Source organism: Xyrauchen texanus, chromosome 33, assembly GCF_025860055.1.
Source record: "Xyrauchen texanus isolate HMW12.3.18 chromosome 33, RBS_HiC_50CHRs, whole genome shotgun sequence".
NCBI classification, from domain to species: domain Eukaryota; kingdom Metazoa; phylum Chordata; class Actinopteri; order Cypriniformes; family Catostomidae; genus Xyrauchen; species Xyrauchen texanus.
Window position 1 is genome coordinate 38,606,250 of NC_068308.1, and position 21,082 is coordinate 38,627,331.

Consider the following 21,082-nt stretch of genomic DNA (forward strand, 5'->3'; position numbering starts at 1 on the left):
TAATGATGGCATCGATGTTACGTTAATGTATTAATTATAGGGGAGACCGGGGCCAGTTGTCACTATGGAAGTTGTATCAAGAGCTACTTTCTTGCAGAAGTTTTGCATGCTGGTCTTAAATTGGAATTTATTATTATTTGTGTGTGTGTGTGTGCGTGCGTGTGTTGTGTGTGTGCGCGTGCGTGCGTGCGTCCATGTGTGTTGTGTGTGTGTGTGTGCGCGCGTGCGTGCTTGTGTTGTGTGTGTGTGTGTGCGCCCGAGTGTGTGTGTATGTGTGTGTGTGTGCGTGTGTGTGTGTGCGTGTGCGTGCGTGCGTGCGTGTGTGTGTGACTGTGTGCGTGTGTGTGTGTGTCAGTGTGCGTGTGACTGTGTGCGCGCGCGCGCGTGTGTGTGTGTGTGTGTGACTGTGTGCGCGCGCGCGTGTGTGTGTGTGTCAGTGTGCGTGTGCGTGTGTGTGTGTGTGTGTGTGTGTGTTCTGTCATTCAAACTAAATAACCAATATCACATTTTAACTATAGCTACTGGATAAACATGTGAACACAATAAAACCACACAACAGCAAGAGTCCACCATAAAATTAAGTTTTAACCAAAAGGTATTTGTGCAGGTTGTCACATGTTTTATATGTTGTAATTTTGTTTTAATATGTTAACTTACTCATTAACTGTTGATTTGAGATGGATATGGTTTGATATTTTGTATATTACCTTTGCATTTCCATTACTGTTTTTTAATGTTTTGGTTTGTTTGATTTATAATTGCTTATAAATATTCTAGGTTCAATACAAACTAAGCTCGATCAACAACATCTTTGGCATAATGTTGAATACCACAAAAAATTATTGAAATAATAATAATAATAATACAAACATGTTTACATAAAAATGTATGTTAAGTGTAATTGGATTACAAAGTAACTAGTTACTGTGATACGGTTACTGCACAAAAGTAGTGTAACACGTTACATTTTAAATTATTGTAATCAGATTGCAGTTACTGACATTCATTGAAAGGAATTACGTCTAAGTAGATTACTTGGGATACAAATATTTCTAAAAATATATTATTTTATGTATAATACAATTAAAATGTGACTTCATATGTTCATATTTACATCTATTTAGAATAAAATAGACATTATTTTATTTGTTGAGCAGCATAAACAAAAGAAAAATGTAACAAGTGTTTTAGAAAGTAACTTAAAAGTAAACTAATTAGTAATGTGGTTACTTTTTAAATTAATTAGTAAATTAATCTGATTATAATTTTAGAGTAGTTATTCATTTGTAGTGGATTACTTTTCTTTTTGTAACTTTCCCAACACTGTTGGTAATTAATATTATGCCATAAATACTGTCGATTGAGAGTAACTTGCGTTAACCTGGAATATTTATTAAAATTTTAATGAAAACAACCCATCACATAGCCTATAATACTTTTCAATACAGATATGTTTTAATCATTATTATTTATATTTTTGTTATTATTTACTAGAGTATAAAGTGTGACAACTAGCCCCGGTGAACTCGACTAAATTACATCACCCTGAATCTGTCTCCTATCTCAGGTGTGTTCTGAGAGAAAGTGGGCGTGGTCATGCCAGGAAGCCTCCCCTAACAACCGCTAGAGCGTCTTGCAGTTCCTCGCGCGGAGACGCTCGAAGTGCACGTGAGACCCGTATTTTAACGGTTTGCCGATGCGACGCACGTCAAATGTGCATCCGTGAGCCGGGATAAAGGCTTCAGCCGCCGCTATGAACGATAAATACCACCGGGCGGCTCGGGACGGTTATCTGAACCTGCTGAGAGAGGCCACGCGCAAAGATCTGAACGCACCTGATGAAGATGGGATGACGCCGACGCTTTGGGCCGCGCACCACGGCAACCTGGATGCGCTCAGACTGGTGGTGGGAAGAGGGTGAGTGATTAAAAAGCTTATTTTATGTTTAAATTTGTTATTTCGCCCATGCACGCTCATGCATTGTGCTGGAGCCTACAGAAATCCACGCATGCAGGTTGTGTTGCATTAAAGTTGTTATTGAGTTTAACCAAAGCCTGTTATTATAGTAGCCTATGCATACGAAAATGTGCATTTAAAAAAAAAAAAATTCAGAAGCTAAAAACTTTTATTTTTGTTAACTGGAAGTGCTTTATAATGCAATCTTGAATGCTATTTATTTTTATTTTTTTTTAAATGAGTGAGAAAATGCAACTATACATTGCTTTTTGCTATAGGTTGTTTACATTATGTGATGGAACCCTCACAGGGGTGGTTTGTGATGTTTAGGCGTGTACAGTTTTATTAACAGGATGTCTTTGTTCTCCTGTATCACCCAGGGATGATAATTCAGTCCCCCAACCACCCATTAACTGATGGATATCTGGATTATTTCATTTGCATATTTACTGCCCTACATTAATTAAAATAAAGGTCACCCAGGAGAATAATGCATCTTTCTCTTGAGTAATGCTTTTTGTGGTCCTGCCTATGGATCGACTCACCACTGGTTAAAATCCCATATTAAAGAAACAATAAATAATGAGTTTTGCTGGCAGAGGATTTGTGGGTATCAGTGGAGTTCAGATCAGTCCTGCTGGTGTTTTTGCATGAATGGTTTAACCCAAAATGAAAATGATGTCATTATTTACTCACACTCATGTTATTCCGAACTTTTTTATTTTTTATTGGAACACAAATGTAACATTTTTGAATAAAAACACCATAACAGCATCATAAAAGTAGTCCATATGATTCATGCTCTGTTGACCTGTGACGCACACCTTCAGTGTTCATATTTATCAATCGTGAAAAAGTGACACTGCTGTTTACTTACCAGAGCCAAAATTGTATTTGTCTTTCAATAAAGTTATATCTTTCAAGTTACACGGCTTTATTTCGCCAAAGTCAAGCAGCGATGAAGGCGAAGAGCGGTGGATGAAACACTTGCTGGTTTTTGCACATTTATTCAGACGTGTCCTTTATCTGTACATGTGTCAATTTTATTTATAACACCATCAATTCTGATACAATTAAAATAGAAATGCACATAGGACGATGTTAAACTCATAACACCAAAACTGTATAAAGGAACAGTGGAAAAAATTATTTTGTGGTGAAGTAAATATAGCTTAATATAAAGAATTTAAGGTGCTGTAAGCAATTAAAATATTTCATGGAAAGGTAAGCAAGTATGTTTAGTACTCCCTAAAAGATATTAATGAAATAAGTGTTGAGTGATATCTCACCGGTCTCTGTGACGGCTCTAGATAAACAAAATGCATCCACGGGCCACGCTTTCTACCTGTCAATCAATTTGCATATTGTAGTTGCAGCGAATTATTGAGACTTAATGCAATTTTAATGGCATGTCGCTCATAACGGTTGTCAGTTGAGGGCGCTATTTTGCAGCTGTTGTTTTTGACAACCGTTTCTGCATGATGTCGGTCTCAATAAAGCTCATTGGGTATGGAAAAAGAGGGCGTGGCTAATTCACACTTGACAGTTTGTGGAAAGTGCTTCCAGCGCCTTTAAGGACTTTCAACATTCAATAAATGAGTTTAAGTGTGAACTTAAAATTATTAAGTAAATTCTACATTTGTATTCAGTTCATGCATGTAAATTGAATGCTCTAGATTAAAAGTAAATATAATTCATGATTGTTTGTTATCATCGCAATGCTTCATAAAGTATAAATCCTAATGTAGAACACCTTGACGTATTTATTTGCTTATTTGAGTAAATTTGACTGGTAAATAAATAAGTAAATTGTACTTAATTCTTCGAAGCTGGTGTTCCCAGCATGCACCCCACTTGAATATGTTATGAGCTTGCATGGTTTGCAAGTTTATTTACATCATCTGTTTTACATTGTCTGTTTATTGTCTTCATCATCGTGTTTTGTGCACCAAGTGTTGAGATCTGCGTGCACAGCTCTGTATATTTTTTCTGTCACCAGTTATGCAAGGTTATGTTGTCTTATAGATTACATAGCATGCAATAAGATTTCCTGGCACACGATTTAACTTGTTCCAAATGTGAAATGTACCTTTAAAAGTTTATTTAAGTATCATGTACATCAGATTTAAAAGTTACTGTATTTAACTGAAATGTTTCAGTTAAATTTACTCATTTCAATCAATATTATGTAATGAAATTAAGTAGATTTTACTTAATTTAATACCATAATTATATACTTGTGTGCAAAAACGTACAAAATAAAAATTAAGTAAAACTTACTAGTATTTTTTGTCTTAATTGTAACACATTGTAATAAATAATAAGCAATATAATGTCACTATAGAGTCCTATGTATATACTAATGTTAGGCAATGAAAAACACATCATAAGAATATGAAGCACATATTATACTCACACACCAGACTATATAAACATAATATAAACATATTAGGTTAGGGTACGGAAAGGAGATGGGGAGCAGTGACACGGTTCAGGTAAGGCTTTATTTTTCTGCCTTTAGCACCCTGTTCGTTCTCTTCTCTGTGCTTTTCTTTCTCACTCAGGTCAGTAACAAAACTCTAATTAAACGTAAACTTCTTAATGACATAAACTTCTTTAACACTCAGAAAACATGGCACTCTCATGTCGCTCTCTCTTTGACCTCTCTAGCGTGTTTGGCTGCTTTTTAAGGTCTCTCTCTGCCATCACTGTAACAAGAAACAGCTGTTAGAAATGATGGCAACCAGCTTGACGAGCCACACCACACCCTCTCAACCACGCCCCCATCCCCACATACACTAACATGCCTCGGTTGCTTTCTGTGCATTCTCCATGAGTCCAAAGAAGCTCTTACATTCATACAGAAGTGCTCATCACAAATGTTTGAAATATTGTGACCAAATCAGACCAGAAGACAACACAAACATGTGTAGCTTCTGATTGAGAGATGTTTATGGCGATGTACCGGTAGGCGTGTGTTCTTTTCGGTCACACATCAGACTTGCCGGCGTACGGAGATGAATTGTGGATAAGATATATTTAAATGTCTGTGAAAATCAAATCTAGCAATATTTGTACTGACCTCAGAGCACACTTTTCCTGGGACTTGGTGTAACCGGTCCTGCTCGACCCGCTCCGAGTGGGATTCGAACCGGCGTCTCCAGCATGGGAGGCGGCACGCTAATGAGGAGGTTAAAGGCTACAGCCTTTAGCATCAGTTGCTATTATGCCTCTTGAGCCAGGGGAGTGAGGTTTATTCACTGCACAGCAATTACATACCAGCAAGCTCCCATTACACTCACCCCCCTAAACCTCATTCCCATCCGGGTCACGGCACCACTGTAACTAATCCTGCTCCGAATGGGATTTGAACCAGCGTCTCTGGCATGGGAGGCGGGCGCACTAGCGAACCACAGTCGATAATACGCCTCTTGACTCGAGGCCAGGGGAGTGAGGTTTACACTCTGCAAAGCAATTACATACAGCAAGCTCTCATTACACTCACCCCCCTGAACCTCATTCCCATCCGGGTCACTGCACCACTGTAACTGATCCTGCTCGACTGGCTCCGAATGGGATTTGAACCAGCGTCTCTGGCATGGGAGGTGGGCGCTCTAACAAGGCTACAGCCTTTAGCGTTAGTCGATAATACACCTCTTGAGGCCAGGGGCGTGAGGTTTACACACTGCACAGCATTTACACACACACTCCCCTAAACTTCACTCCCATCCGGGTCACGGCACCACTGTAACTAGTCCTGCTTCGAAGGGATTTGAACCAGCATCTCTGGCTTGGGAGGCGGGCGCACTAACGAGGAGGCTAACGCCTTTAGCGTCAGTCGATAATATGCCTGTTGTGGCCAGGGGAGTGAGGTTTACACACTGCAAAGCAATCACGAACCAGCTGGCTACCGTTACACTGGCATGGATCAAAAGGATTCGCTGATAATCGTTCTATCTGATGAAGCTTGCATTCAGAATTTAACAAGGGCTTTTATATGATATGATACTTTTGACAGATGCTGCATGAAAATTCTTCAAAAATGTCTGCTTCTGTGTTAGTTAGTAATATCAGTATACAGGTTTGGAAAGACACGAGTGATGAGTAAATAATGACATTTTCCTTTATGGTTGAACTACATTTATAAGGAGCTGGGTTCATGAGATAGCAGTAGCATTGCATAATGAAGTCGTTAGGTAATTAGATCTAAATAACCTGCATCTTATCTCAAGACAAGGTTAATAATAGAAGCTAAATGTTCTGCTCTGTGAACACCCTCACTGTTCACTAATTAGTGTTCTGCATCAGTCCCTTCCAGACAGGAGACCAGATCTGCTACTATAACAAGCAGGAGTCAGTTGTAATAACGCTAGCTTCATTTTCTGTTCATAATGAATAAAGTGTGTTTTTTCGCTGTCCTTTTTTGCATATCGCGGTGCCATTTTGTGGTCCATTCTTCATAACAAGGTGGCTCATTTGAGCTTATCGCAGGACATTTCACAGCCGACCCACCGGCCTGCTCTGTTTTCTCGATGGCCGGTCCTCCCCTGGTCGGGAAAATGCCCGGTATGCCAGATTACCAGTCCTGACTTTTTCTGCTATATTTACTTCACCACAGCTTCATGATGAAATGAACAAAATGTGAATTTACTTCACAAAAATAAGCAACTGACCTCAAGACAACAATATCTGATTCTGAAAGTTTAAATAAATGTCTACACTTTTATTCGCTAGAATATTGAAACAATTATATACAATTTAAATGGACTATTTGTACATCTACTAAACTCATTGGCTTATGTCTGAAATTTGAGAGAAAACTGCTTCCTGTGTAGTCTTAAAGCAATAGCCACTGCGAGACCGACAGAAAGATTTTAAAGGGTTAGTTCACACAAAAATGACAATCCTCACATGATTCACTCCCCTTTAAGCCATCCCAGATGTGTATGTCTTTCCTTCTTCAGCAGAACCGAAGTGAAGATTTTTATAAGCACATTTCAGCTCTGTTTGTCCATACAATGCAAGTAAACAGGTGCCATCAGTCTGCTGGCTATTTAACAGTCCAAAAGCCATATTTAGGCAGCATAAAAGTAATCACACATGACTCCAGTTGATCAATTAATGTCTTTTGAAGTCAATCGATAGGCTGGTGTAAGAAACAAATTGAGAATTAAAAAGTTTAACTATAAATCGTTGCTTCAGGCCAGAGCTTAGAAAATGTTTGAAATGACCTAATGCTAGCGTGACGTTTGTTCCTCTGTTGTAAACAAAGCCAGCGCGTCCGTCTTGCATGACGCTTGCTTCACGCTTGCATCACGCTTGCATCACGCTTGCATCACGCTTGCATCACGCTTGCATCACGCTTGCATCACGCTTGCATCACGCTTGCATCACGCTTGCTTCACGCTTGCATCACGCTTGCTTCACGCTTGCTTCACGCTTCACGCTTGCTTCACGCTTGCATCACGCTTGCTTCACGCTTGCTTCACGATTACTTCATGCTTACATCACGCGACTGCTAGCAGGAATTGTTTTTTAAAAGTTAATAAAGTTTTAATTATATTTAATTTTATTTGGCTTCAGAAGACATTCATTGATCATGTCTTTTATGGATTAAAGTCATGTGGATTACTTTCATGCTGCCTAAATATGACTTTTGGACCGTCAAACAGCCAGCAGCGTCATGGCACCCATTCACTTTAATTGTATGAACATACAGAGCTGAAATGTGCTTATAAAAATCTTCATTTCAGTTCTGCTGAAGAAGGAAAACCAAACACATCTGGGATGGCTTAACGGTGAGTCAATCATGAGGGGATTTTAATTTTTTAACTAAGGCTTTAATGTCACAGTTAAAGGTCGACATGATGTGTTGTCTCCTACACGCCTCCTCTCTGTTTCTCCGGCTGATGGCATTTTATTAAGTGTTCTGAATGTCAGTACAATTACACACCACAGTATTTTGAATGCTCTCTGTACCTTTTCAATCTTATTTCCATTAAACCTCACATAGTTTCTGCTTGGGGGTCAGACATGAGAATTCGGGACCAATTGAGAACACAGAGCTGAGTTATACTGGTTTATGGACCTTAGTCACGGTAGATGCCATAATTGGAATATGAGTTATGAGCAAAATGGCTGAAAACTCTTAGAGCACCTTTAAAGCTGATGTGTGTATAATATATTTGAGGTTACAATTCTTTCTCGTATCCCAGCTTATGAGTATGCAGTTTGAATATGTAAGTAAACCATTTGTACTGCAGCTGTATATTTGAGTCGCCCTCTAGCAACATTGGCCAGACCAGTGGTGGGATTTGGGGGCGGGACTTCCTGATTTTCCAGCCAATGGCAGACCTAGAGATTTTTCTGGAAACTGTGTGAAAACGGGGATTATTTTTGTAATTCCTTTTTGGTGACATGAGTCATGCACAAGAACGTGAGCTTAATTTACACATGTAATTAACACACATAATCTTTGACTGTATGTTCCCAATGTAATGCAGATGCACATTAAAACATGGCTTTATACTGTAGTTATGTATAAAACACCGACTGCTTTGTTTAGAGTGCACAAGTGATCAGTTGCGTTCAGTGTGTGTTCATGTTCTTATATTCAGATATGTTCTGTGCATGTTGTTATGGTGATCGGTCTCAAATAGTGCAAGTGGCTTTCAATGCATTACATGGTGCACAGTTTTAATGGAGTCACAAAGGCAGTCTTCATAAAGGGTGTGTGCACATGTGTGTTACAGTTGGTAATTGGAGCTCTAATGTGTCATGTTACGTATTCAGATCAACACCTCACCACACACCAGGACATGAACACGTGCACTCATGCATCCACACACATATGTACCTTTATTGTGGACATCGGTTCAACAAGTTCATTCAGTGCGATTAATTATATGAAATGTAACATTTTCAAAAATTAACACAATTAATTATATCTCCTGTCCGTAGGTTTGGAATATTCCTACCTTCGGAGCAATTCAAGCTTGAAGTACCACCTGTTTTCAGCATGGGACAGTAAGCGAAACTCCAGCTGTATAGGCATCGTTCAAACACAGCTGGACGGGGTGCAATTCCGAGCTAAATATCGAACTATGTTTAACTTGACACCGCGACCTATAAACGCTGTGTTTATGACAGAACGCAGCCAAAGTGAGATGCTCATAAAGCATTCGTCTGACGCATGTTTACATTGATGCGTGATTAGAAAAGACCTTATAATAAATCTACTTTGGACAGACTGACAAATTCATTTGCAAAAAAAAAAATAAAAAATATAAAAAATATATATATATATATATTCTGAATTCAATACTTCCTGAAAAAAAAGCCCATCTTAAACCAGCCGTAGCTCGTTTGCTGGTCTTAACTGGTTTAAACTGGTCCCCAGCCTGGCCAAGCTGGTGTTTAGCTGGTTTAGTTGGTCAGCCAGCTGGTCTTCCAGCCTTACCAGTTGAAGTGTGCAAAAACAACTCTAAAACCAGAAGAAGAAAAAATCAGCCTGACTAATCTAAGACCAGCAAACCATCTAAGGCTGCAAATATTTGAAAACAATAACTATGCATTAACCATTGACTAAGCTGTTGCTTGCTTTTGGAACTGACATGAGAGCTAATGCTGTTTACCAGCCAAGCAGCCAATGGCAATAATATCAAAATGGTCAAATATTGGCCAATTTATTGGTTGGACTGACATATCGGTCCATAGGAGAATCAAACATTCTAACAATAATTTCACTGTTGTTTCTCTGTTATCCTGCCCCCAGTGGAGATCCAGATAAATGTGACATTTGGGGAAACACCCCTCTTCACCTGGCTGCGGCTAACAGCCATCTCAACTGTCTATCATTTCTGGTGTCGTTTGGTGCCAACGTGTGGTGCTTGGACAATGATTACCACACACCATTGGACATGGCAGCCACCAAGGGTCATATGGACTGTGTGCGGTATCTGGACTCTATCGCTGCCAAACAAATCACCATTAACCCAAAACTGGTGAGCAAACTAAAGGACCGCGCCTTCCGTAACGCTGAGAGACGCATTAAGAACTGTGAAAAACTTCAGCGCAAACACCACGAGCGCATGGAGAAGCATTTCCTGAGAGAGTCTGCTGCGATGGACATGTCAGATACGATGAGTTACAGCAGTTTCAGTAGCACTCTGAGTCGCAAGATCCCACAGTTCAACACCCTCAATTCCAATATGACCTACTCACAGGTACATACTAAGATGCATAATGTAAGCAAAGATGACACTCAATAGAAAACCTCATTTCCATATTGACCTTATGGTACAGTTTTATGAGCACAAATGTTTCTAACTATGCTAGCTCAATTTCATGCATTGTTTCGTGTCAAAATGCCATTCACGGTGCAATGCAATTACACAATTTGCCACAAGGGGTGCTGTAGTCTTCTATGAGCACAATGATTTCTAGGTATACTCGCTTAATTTCACACATTTCTACATGTCAAAATGCAGTTCATTGTGCAATGCAATTACATGATTTGCCATAAGGGGTACTATAGTCTTCCATGAGCCCAAACATTTCTAGCTATACCAGTTTAATTTCACACATTGCTACGTGTCAAAATGCAGTTCATGGTGCAATGCAATTACGCGATTTGCCACAAGGGGTGCTATATATGATTAGTTTTCTCTTTCAGGTCAACCATGATCATGGTGAAGCCACAGTTTGAAGAGAATAAGTTAGCTAAAGTTAACGAAACATTACACAAAAGTGCTCATTAAGGGGCTGTTCACACCAAATGTGTTTTTGTGTCAGTCTGCGCTGTTTTTAAATTGTATTGCTATGTAAACACGTTAAACGGGCATCTTTGACCATTTTTAAGCATCTCATCCAGCAGCAGATGTTCTTTTATACCCTGTTTCAAGTAAAAAATAATATTAACCTTTAAAAACGTGTCTCAAGAATTCCATTTGTTGCACTGCATTTTGATGGAAAGACATGTTCGGTCTGAACTGCCCTTGAATATGTACATCGGGATGGCTTGCTTGTAATATATTGGCAAAGTATTCATGTTTGCGTACTTGCATAGACTATGTTGCTTCGGACAAAAACATTTAAAGTTCAATTTGGGTTGGGGGCTTCTAAAGAGGCGATGTTAATAGGCTTTGTTGGCCTAACTAGTTTGGTGTGTAGTACAACAAATAATACTGCATCTTTGCATTTGCAACTACTGACAGGCAACCCTTCAGTCCACGGCTAGAGGTAGAACCAAGATTCAACGACGCCTTGAGAAGAAGAAACAGGGTGAAGGGACGTTCAAGATTTCTGAAGACGGGCGAAGGAGTGTCCATTCTCTCTCTGGTCTTCAGTTGGGCAATGACATAATGTTCTTGAAGCAGGGTACGTTTGTCAGCCCACGCCAACAGTCCAGTACACGTCTCAACATCCGTAACATGTTCTCAGGTAAACACGACATCAGGACGGCTGAAGACAACGATGATGTAGACACTGTTTCCCGGGCTCTTAGTGACCCGGGTCTGTATGATGCAGCATACTCTGAAATAAGTACAGACTCGGGTCGGGACTCTCTGTTCAACCGACCAGGACTTGGCACTATGGTATTCCGTCGGAATTATATGACTGATAGGCTTTCCCGAATGGGACAGAATGAGGGCAGTGTGGTGGGCAGTGAGCCGGTGGGACGGGCCCAGAACGTCAGATTACGAGGAAGATTGCCACTACGTTCACCCAGTCTAGACGAAGTCAGCATTGGCAGCTCATTGAGTCTACAGGAGAGGAATTTACAGGTACAAAATATTGGTCTTAGAAGATTGCATGGTGGTATGCTTGAATTTATGCACATGTTAGTAATAAGTAATAAGAAACAGCCAAACCAATTAATTAGATGAGGTGTCCACATACTTTAGGCCATTTAGTGTAAATTATAGGAATCTGTTGATCTGAGTCTTTTAGAGTAAATGTGCCGATCTGAATTTGTTAGTGTAAATGTGCTGATCTGAATCAGTGTGAATCTGTTGATCTGAATCTGTTAGTGTAAATGTGCTGATCTGAATCTGTTAGTGTAAATGTGCTGATCTGAATCTGATGATCTGAATCTGTTAGTGTAAATGTGCTGATCTGAATCTGATAGTGTAAATGTGCTGATCTGAATCTGATAGTGTAAATGTGCTGATCTGAATCTGTTAGTGTAAATGTGCTGATCTGAATCTGTTAGTGTAAATGTGTTGATCTGAATCTGTTAGTGTAAATGTGCTGATCTGAATCAGTGTGAATCTGTTGATCTGAATCTGTTAGTGTAAATGTGCTGATCTGAATCTGTTAGTGTAAATGTGCTGATCTGAATCTGATGATCTGAATCTGTTAGTGTAAATGTGCTGATCTGAATCTGTTAGTGTAAATGTGCTGATCTGAATCTGCTGATCTGAATCTGTTAGTGTAAATGTGCTGATCTGAATCTGATGATCTGAATCTGTTAGTGTAAATGTGCTGATCTGAATCTGTTAGTGTAAATGTGCTGATCTGAATCTGCTGATCTGAATCTGTTAGTGTAAATGTGCTGATCTGAATCTGATGATCTGAATCTGTTAGTGTAAATGTGCTGATCTGAATCTGTTAGTGTAAATGTGCTGATCTGAATCTGATGATCTGAATCTGTTAGTGTAAATGTGCTGATCTGAATCTGTTAGTGTAAATGTGCTGATCTGAATCTGATGATCTGAATCTGTTAGTGTAAATGTGCTGATCTGAATCTGATGATCTGAATCTGTTAGTGTAAATGTGCTGATCTGAATCTGTTAGTGTAAATGTGCTGATCTGAATCTGTTGATCTGAATCTGTTAGTGTAAATGTGCTGATCTGAATCTGTTAGTGTAAATGTGCTGATCTGAATCTGTTAGTGTAAATGTGCTGATCTGAATCTGTTAGTGTAAATGTGTTGATCTGAATCTGTTAGTGTAAATGTGCTGATCTGAATCAGTGTGAATCTGTTGATCTGAATCTGTTAGTGTAAATGTGCTGATCTGAATCTGTTAGTGTAAATGTGCTGATCTGAATCTGTTAGTGTAAATGTGTTGATCTGAATCTGTTAGTGTAAATGTGCTGATCTGAATCAGTGTGAATCTGTTGATCTGAATCTGTTAGTGTAAATGTGCTGATCTGAATCGGTTAGTGTAAATGTGCTGATCTGAATCGGTGTGAATTTGTTAGTGTAAATGTGCTGATCTGAATCGGTGTGAATCTGTTTATTTGAATCTGTTAGTGTAAATGTGCTGATCTGAATCAGTGTGAATCTGTTGATCTGAATCTGTTAGTGTAAATGTGCTGATCTGAATCGGTGTGAATCTGTTTATTTGAGTCTGTTAGTGTAAATGTGCTGATCTGAATCAGTGTGAATCTGTTGATCTGAATCTGTTTGTGTAAATGTGCTGATCTGAATCTGTTAGTGTAAATGTGCTGATCTGAATCGGTGTGAATCTGTTAGTGTAAATGTGCTGATCTGAATCTGTTAGTGTAAATGTGCTGATCTGAATCTGATGATCTGAATCTGTTAGTGTAAATGTGCTGATCTGAATCTGTTAGTGTAAATGTGCTGATCTGAATCGATGTGAATCTGTTAGTGTAAATGTGCTGATCTGAATCTGTTAGTGTAAATGTGCTGATCTGAATCGGTGTGAATCTGATGATATGAATCTATTAATGTAAATGTGCTGATCTGAATCTGATGATCTGAATCTGTTAGTGTAAATGTGCTGATCTGAATCTGTTAGTGTAAATGTGCTGATCTGAATCGATGTGAATCTGTTAGTGTAAATGTGCTGATCTGAATCTGTTAGTGTAAATTGCTGATCTGAATCGGTGTGAATCTGTTAGTGTAAATGTGCTGATCTGAATCGGTGTGAATCTGATGATCTGAATCTGTTTACAATACGACACTGATCTAGATTTTGGAAAATGAATAAATGATAACGGTTCTCATGTTGTTGGTGTCCTGTAGGATTTGCCTTGGGAAGAAGGAGACCTGGGTCTGGAGGAGGAAGATGATGAGATACAGCCTTCAGCGGCTCCTCTGGAAGTGTTCCTGGCCTCTCAAGGATTGAGTGACTATCTCTCCATTTTTAACCGAGAGCAGATGGACCTGGAGTCATTGCTGTTGTGCTCAGAGCAGGACTTCATTAGCATTCACATCCCTCTCGGGCCACGTAAAAAACTAATGGATGCCTGCAGCAGACGCAGCCATGTGCTGGATAAAGCTGATGGCATGCAGGACACTATGCTGTGAATGTTCTGAAACGGTGCCACACACACTCATAGTGAGCTACCTAGCTGTCTACTGCCTACATAGTAAGCTACCTTCTAAAGGCTAGGAGATACAGTATCTTGTGCAAGTTAGAGTGCTCAGCCTTTATAAGTATACTCTTTATGCGCACATACGACTCTTTGGGACAGTCAGTGCCAGGCGCATGGGCAATGATGTGCACAAACGCGGACTGTCAACGTTTCTAGAAAAAACTGGGCTGCACGCAGACAGTACACGTGCTGTGCTAGTGATGTAAATTTGCATGATGATGCAGAAAACCGAAGTATACTTTGGCCTTAAGGCAGCATTCAAACTAAAATGTAACCTAATACACCCAATGTATTCTGATTTGGAACATAGACAGCAATATAGCACGAGACACAAATAGTGTTCCTTGAACAATAGGTATGCATATGTAGATGCCTCATTAGCAGCTGTTCCTATGGACTGATCTCGAAGTGTCCGCCATATTGGAAAGGTCAAGAGCCTTCCGTAATAACATGGAAGTGAAATGACAGATGGGGTCTGCAACCATCTGAAATCTTTTTCAACCAATTTTCACAAGATTGAATTTGCCACATCTGTAATATTGTAGAAGATAAAAATGCCAGAGTATTGGTAAAAAGCTCTGATATGCTGTAAATAATGTTGATAAGAGAACTGTCTGATGCTTTAAGCTTCTAATAAAAGCCATGGAATATTGATCATAAACGCAATGGAAAGCATGAGTCAAAATCATAAATTAATCTGGCTCCAAATACATTCATTATTTATTCAGATCATATATACACTCACCTAAAGGATTATTAGGAACACCATACTAATACTGTGTTTGACCCCCTTTCGCCTTCAGAACTGCCTTAATTCTACGTGGCATTGATTCAACAAGGTGCTGAAAGCATTCTTTAGAAATGTTGGCCCATATTGATTGGATAGCATCTTGCAGTTGATGGAGATTTGTGGGATGCACATCCAGGGCACGAAGCTCCCGTTCCACCACATCCCAAAGACGCTCTATTGGGTTGAGATCTGTTGACTGTGGGGGCCATTTTAGTACAGTGAACTCATTGTCATGTTCAAGAAACCAATTTGAAATGATTCGAGCTTTGTGACATGGTGCATTATCCTGCTGGAAGTAGCCATCAGAGGATGGGTACATGGTGGCCATAAAGGGATGGACATGGTCAGAAACAATGCTCAGGTAGGCCGTGGCATTTAAACGATGCCCAATTGGCACTAAGGGGCCGAAAGTGTGCCAAGAAAACATCAACCACACCATTACACCACCACCACCAGCCTGCACAGTGGTAACAAGGCATGATGGATCCATGTTCTCATTCTGTTTACGCCAAATTCTGACTCTACTATCTGAATGTCTCAACAGAAATCGAGACTCATCAGACCGGGCAACATTTTTCCAGTCTTCAACTGTCCAATTTTGGTGAGCTCTTGCAAATTGTAGCCTCTTTTTCCTATTTGTAGTGGAGATGAGTGGTACCCGGTGGGGTCTTCTGCTGTTGTAGCCCATCCGCCTCAAGGTTGTGCGTGTTGTGGCTTCACAAATGCTTTGCTGCATACCTCGGTTGTAACGAGTGGTTATTTCAGGCAAAGTTGCTCTTCTATCAGCTTGAATCAGTCGGCCCATTCTCCTCTGACCTCTAGCATCAACAAGGCATTTTACGCCCACAGGACTGCCGCATACTGGATGTTTTTCCTTTTCACACCATTCTTTGTAAACACTAGAAATGGTTGTGCGTGAAAATCCCAGTAACTGAGCAGATTGTGAAATACTCAGACCGGCCCGTCTGGCACCAACAACCATGCCACGCTCAAAATTGCTTAAATCACCTTTCTTTCCCATTCTGACATTCAGTTTGGAGTTCAGGAGATTGTCTTGACCAGGACCACATCCCTTGATTAGATAATTGCATTAATGAGAAATTGAACAGGTGTTCCTAATAATCCTTTAGGCGAGTGTATGTTATTAAATCATATAGGACTATTCATTCAAATATAATTTCTGTCAATATAAACTAAAGCAAATTGAGATAATAAATGACTGCAGTGCAAATGGTCATCTATACTTTCCATATACGTCTGAAATGAGAAGCTTATAATACACAGATATTATAAAATGACAGTGCATTATTCATAATTTACTTTAAGGCAGTATTGTTTTCTGATTTGTGCAAACAAAGGGTTATGAAAATGCTTTACAAGACTTAATTCTGTCACTAAATACCACTTGATTCAAAATTCCTGTGACAACCTTCTTGAAACGGCCATTTTTAACCTCCAAATAACTCTAAATAAAGTTTCCTACAGATTAATATATCACAGTAAACTTAAAATGAAGTTTTAAGTTGGTTTTAAAATGAAGCCTGAATTCGACCCTACCTGAGACCGTGTGACCCGTCCCGACCTTGCCGGTACGGTCCGATTTTAAGCCAGAAACCCGAAATTGCTAACTCCCTTTATAATTTACTCAAGCAACTAAATTTGTTCCAATAGGCTGTATTTTATGTAAGCGTTTTGTGACACCTGCGAAAAAACAAGCTAGACGCTGCGCAACAAATGAAACCGAACGCAGGTGTCTCGAGATGCAAGTTCTTTTAAACTTGAAACGATGTCTAAAAAATATGGCGGCTGTGTGCAAGATGCTGAAGAATCAGTGAGACCAGGGCTGGACTGTTAATCTGGCATACCGGGCATTTTCAGGGGCGGACTGTCCATCGGGAGAACTGAGCGGGCCGGTCTGTTGGCCGCAAAACATGCCGAATGGGCCGCGATAAGCACAAATGAGCAGCCGCCTTATGCAGAACGGACCACAAAACGGTGCCACGATATGTAGAAAAGGACAGTGAACGCTGAGTGAGATGCGTTGTAATGGTCAAACACTGTCCAGCGTGTTTACATCGCAGGCGTATGCAAATACCCATTCAGTGTTGTTACAGTTCAATGGAATGAGGAAGTGGGAGACAGCGATTCCAACTCAAGAATGTCTCTTTTTATTAACAACATTATAACTTTCTCTGTAAATATAGGTCATTATTCCTCTACAAAAGCCCCCCTACCTTGCGGTGTGCCCCAGGGTTCTATTCTGGGACCATTTATTGTTCACTCCCTGCGCTCCATTTTTCACAAATATAATGTCTCTTACCACTGTTACGCAGATGACTCACAATGTTATTTACCAGTTAAGCCTGAGAGCAGCTGCTCTGTTGATTTTCTTCCTGTGTTTTGAGGACTGAATGATTGATTTTAGGCTCTGCCAGGACTTCATCTGTCATTGAAGCCCAGTTGGGTCTGCTCTCCTCGAATGTACACATGCATGCCAAAAATCTTGGGGTCATTTTTGACTAATCATTACTGTTTGACAAACAGATTAGTGCTATTACTAAGGGAAGTTTCTTTCAGTTGAGATCTATTGCTAAATTAAAGCTTTTTCTTGTGAGCCATGCTCTTATTACTTCACGCTGGTATGCTTGTCTGCCTCAGTCTGCAGATGGTTCAAAATGCTGCAGCCCATTTTTTTAACTGGGACTAAAAATAGAGATCACATTACCCCTTCATTGGCGTCCTGTCAAGGCTAGAATTGATTTTAAAATTCTTATTGATGTGTACAAGGCCCTGTCTGGTCTTGGTCCTCAATATATCTCTGCCCCTTCTGTACCTTATTCGCCTCTTAGTATGCTTGGGTCTTGTAAGCAACTTCTTTTAGTTTAGTTCTTTTAGTTTTAGTTCTTCGCTGTTGTTGCTTAGTCTAAGGGAGAACAAGCCTTCTCTGTTGTCACCCCCAAATTCTGGAACAGTCTCCCTTTACACGTAAGGTCCGCCCCACCTTAACCCTTTTGAAATCTTCTCTTAAAACCTATTTTTACTCTGTATCTTTTGATACTATTTAAGATCTAGGTTACATGTTGTTTATTGGTGTTTATTTAGTTTTTTTCATATTGTTTGATTATTTTTATATATTTGTGTACTCGCACATTTATAGCTAATTGTACAGCACTTTGGTTCAACTTTTGCTGTTTTTTTTAAATGTGCTTTTATAAATAAATTTGACTTGTCCTGACAATGGCGCTTTTGGAGCAGGCGGCAGATTCACCAGCTGACATTCACAGCATGCTGCAAACCACAGGTGAACATCCCTGTGAATGCCTGTCCGATAGAAATGGGCCATGGCTTAGTATTTCCCCCTGTCCCAAGTGACCTGCCATCAGATTATAATGAACCACTTGGAATAACATTTCCTGACAGCTCTTTAGTACCAACAACTGGGTTGTATTTCATTTGTCTGAGTGTCCTGTCACTTTATACAACTTATCTTTTATAATTGTAAAATATGTGTATGTGAGTGCGATGCCCGGCTGAAGACGTTGAACATCAGCCACTATCACTTGGTCAAATGTGTGCTTCAGGGTTTCGTCTCACGACTGCTCTTAAGGGAAGTCCTCTATCGGGAATTCCTTAAGGGTATGATACCTCTCCTTCCCTGGCGTCAGCCTGATGTGGAGCAGATGCAGACGGCCCAGGACACGCCTCCCCAGCCAGTGCTTTGCCAACTCACACCAACTCGCTTTCTTACAGGACCCATCAACACACAACCCCTTCAATAATAATTGAAAAGCCAGCCAATTAGTTCCCAAAATTAGTGGATGGGTGAGGTGCCCCCGGATACGCCGCCAGATGGTCTTCCGCCAGCTGGACTGCTTCGGCCGGTGGCACTGGACCCACTCGGCTGTCCACTTTGGCAGCCGGTAGACGAACTGCTCTCCAGCTCCACCAAGTTGATCACGTCGGCAGCGCGCTGTTCTCCCTAGCCACCACCAACCGCCAGCATGCATCGTGGAGCTGCTGATCAAAGGCAAACAGGTGGCCGACCTCGCTCGGCACCAAGGAACGGAAGTGCTGGCGATGTTCTTCTGGGCTGCGGCTGACCCGTTGCAGGGATAGGTGTTGTGGTGGCGTAGTGGGCTAAAGCACATAACTCGTAATCAGAAGGTCGCTGGTTCAATCCCCACAGCCACCACCATTGTGTCCGTAAGCAAGGCACTTAACTCCAGGTTTCTCCGGGGGGATTGTCCCTGTAATAAGGGCACTGTAAGTCGCTTTGGATAAAAGCGTCTGCCAAATGCATAAATGTAAATACATAATACATAAATATGTGCATGCGGATTTAACGCACAACTTCTCAAAAATTATTTATTTTTATCCAATTGCCTTTGTATTCATGCAGATAACCCTCAAACACTTTTAAGGACTGTGAAAACAAATACACCTCAGCAGCGGCCATAGTTGCGTTTACCCAACTATGGCGACTTTGGCTTCGTGAATGCAGAAGAGTGAAAAGGGTCCATTGATTCAAGCTTTTTGGCACTATCGTTATCGGCAAAAATCTATGTTCATAGTTGCCAACAGATTTTTTTCGTCATTTCAAAATAAGAGTCCCCTGATGTGTTTTGAGCTTGTTTATTCTTAAAAGTCCTGCGTTATGTACCAAATCATTTCTGGTTATTATTGGGATTTTTGCTTAAACAAAAAACTGCATCTGGGATTTTATTCATTTTGGACTCTTTGACTTTGCCCACCATGATAAAGAAAGCCGATTCATTGGTTACCGGCCTTACCTTAGTTATCGTATCGGCAAAATCCACTATCGGTCGACCTCTTTTGAAGACTCGACTAACAATTGATTGAAGCAGTGTCTGATGCTAGCATGTTGCTAAGCTTACAACACAATCCTCTAATAATCATAAAAATATTTATGTTATAAATATAAATATTATTCAACTATTCTTACAGATACGTTTCACTATTGAATTAAAATGAGTGTATTGATTTAATTATGCAGCCTTCCTTTATGCCTAGGGAGCACTATGATACCTTAAAATGCTTCCTATGTAGGCAGCTCACTACATTTTTGATTAGAGCCATATTGTGTGCTTGAGTAAATGTATATCACAGTTCACCCATTGAAACGTCTGTTAAATGACCCAGAGGACAACTACGTCCTTCTGTGGCTGGGAGGAAAACTACGTCTCTTCTACCTCTCATCCCTCTCTGCCTGCTTTCAAAGAGGTTCTCCTTTAAAAATAAGGCCAAAATGCAGATAGTCACGGGTAAATATTCTAATGCTGATTCGAGGTATCTATCCCACTATTTCTCTGCTTGAGTTTCAACATTGCCATTCTAGAGTGAACGGTCTGTAATTGCTGGCTTGTACATTTGATACTGTATATTTAGGACTAGGGTGAATATTTTTGATCCCACTCCAACAATTCAGACTGACAAATGAGAGCTTGTCACGTGAAAACCCAGCTAGAATAGGATTATGTTAAGCACTTAAAGGAATGTTCCGGCTTCAGTACAAGTTAAGCTCAATTGACGGCATTTGTGGTATAATGTTGATTACCACAAAAATGTATTTTGACTTGTCCATCATGAGACACTTACAATGGAAGTGAATGGGGGCCTGTCCATAAACTCTCTCTAAAGTATAACCACAAGATGTAAAAAATAAATACGTGGTTTTAGCTTGATAAAATCTCTGTTCTACATTATTTTAGCACGATAAAATCACTAACCGGGTTTATCAGGGTTGCGTGCCATCATAGCAACAAATTTGAACACTACGACTTTACATAGATTAGCATAGCAAGCAATTTTATCACACTAGAATCACGTTAACACGTATAATGTTTACATCTTATGGCTATACTTTCGAAATGGTGTATTGTCATGTTTATGGACTGGCCCCATTCACTTCCACTAAAAACAGCTTACTGTAATTGCCATTTTTGCCTCTTTGTTTTTAATAAACAAGGTATA

The 21,082-nt window shown here is 40.0% G+C and overlaps 1 protein-coding gene across 1 annotated transcript; it reads left to right on the forward strand.

Moving 5' to 3' along the window:
- Positions 1-1,538: 1,538 nt before the first annotated feature.
- Positions 1,539-14,935, forward strand: ush1gb (Usher syndrome 1Gb (autosomal recessive)). Its single transcript, XM_052102424.1, has 4 exons — positions 1,539-1,917; positions 9,731-10,181; positions 11,172-11,741; positions 13,949-14,935. Exons 1-4 carry the CDS (start codon positions 1,754-1,756, stop codon positions 14,231-14,233), a joined length of 1,470 nt encoding a protein of 489 aa, XP_051958384.1. The 5' UTR covers positions 1,539-1,753; the 3' UTR covers positions 14,234-14,935.
- The last annotated feature ends 6,147 nt before the right edge of the window (positions 14,936-21,082 follow it).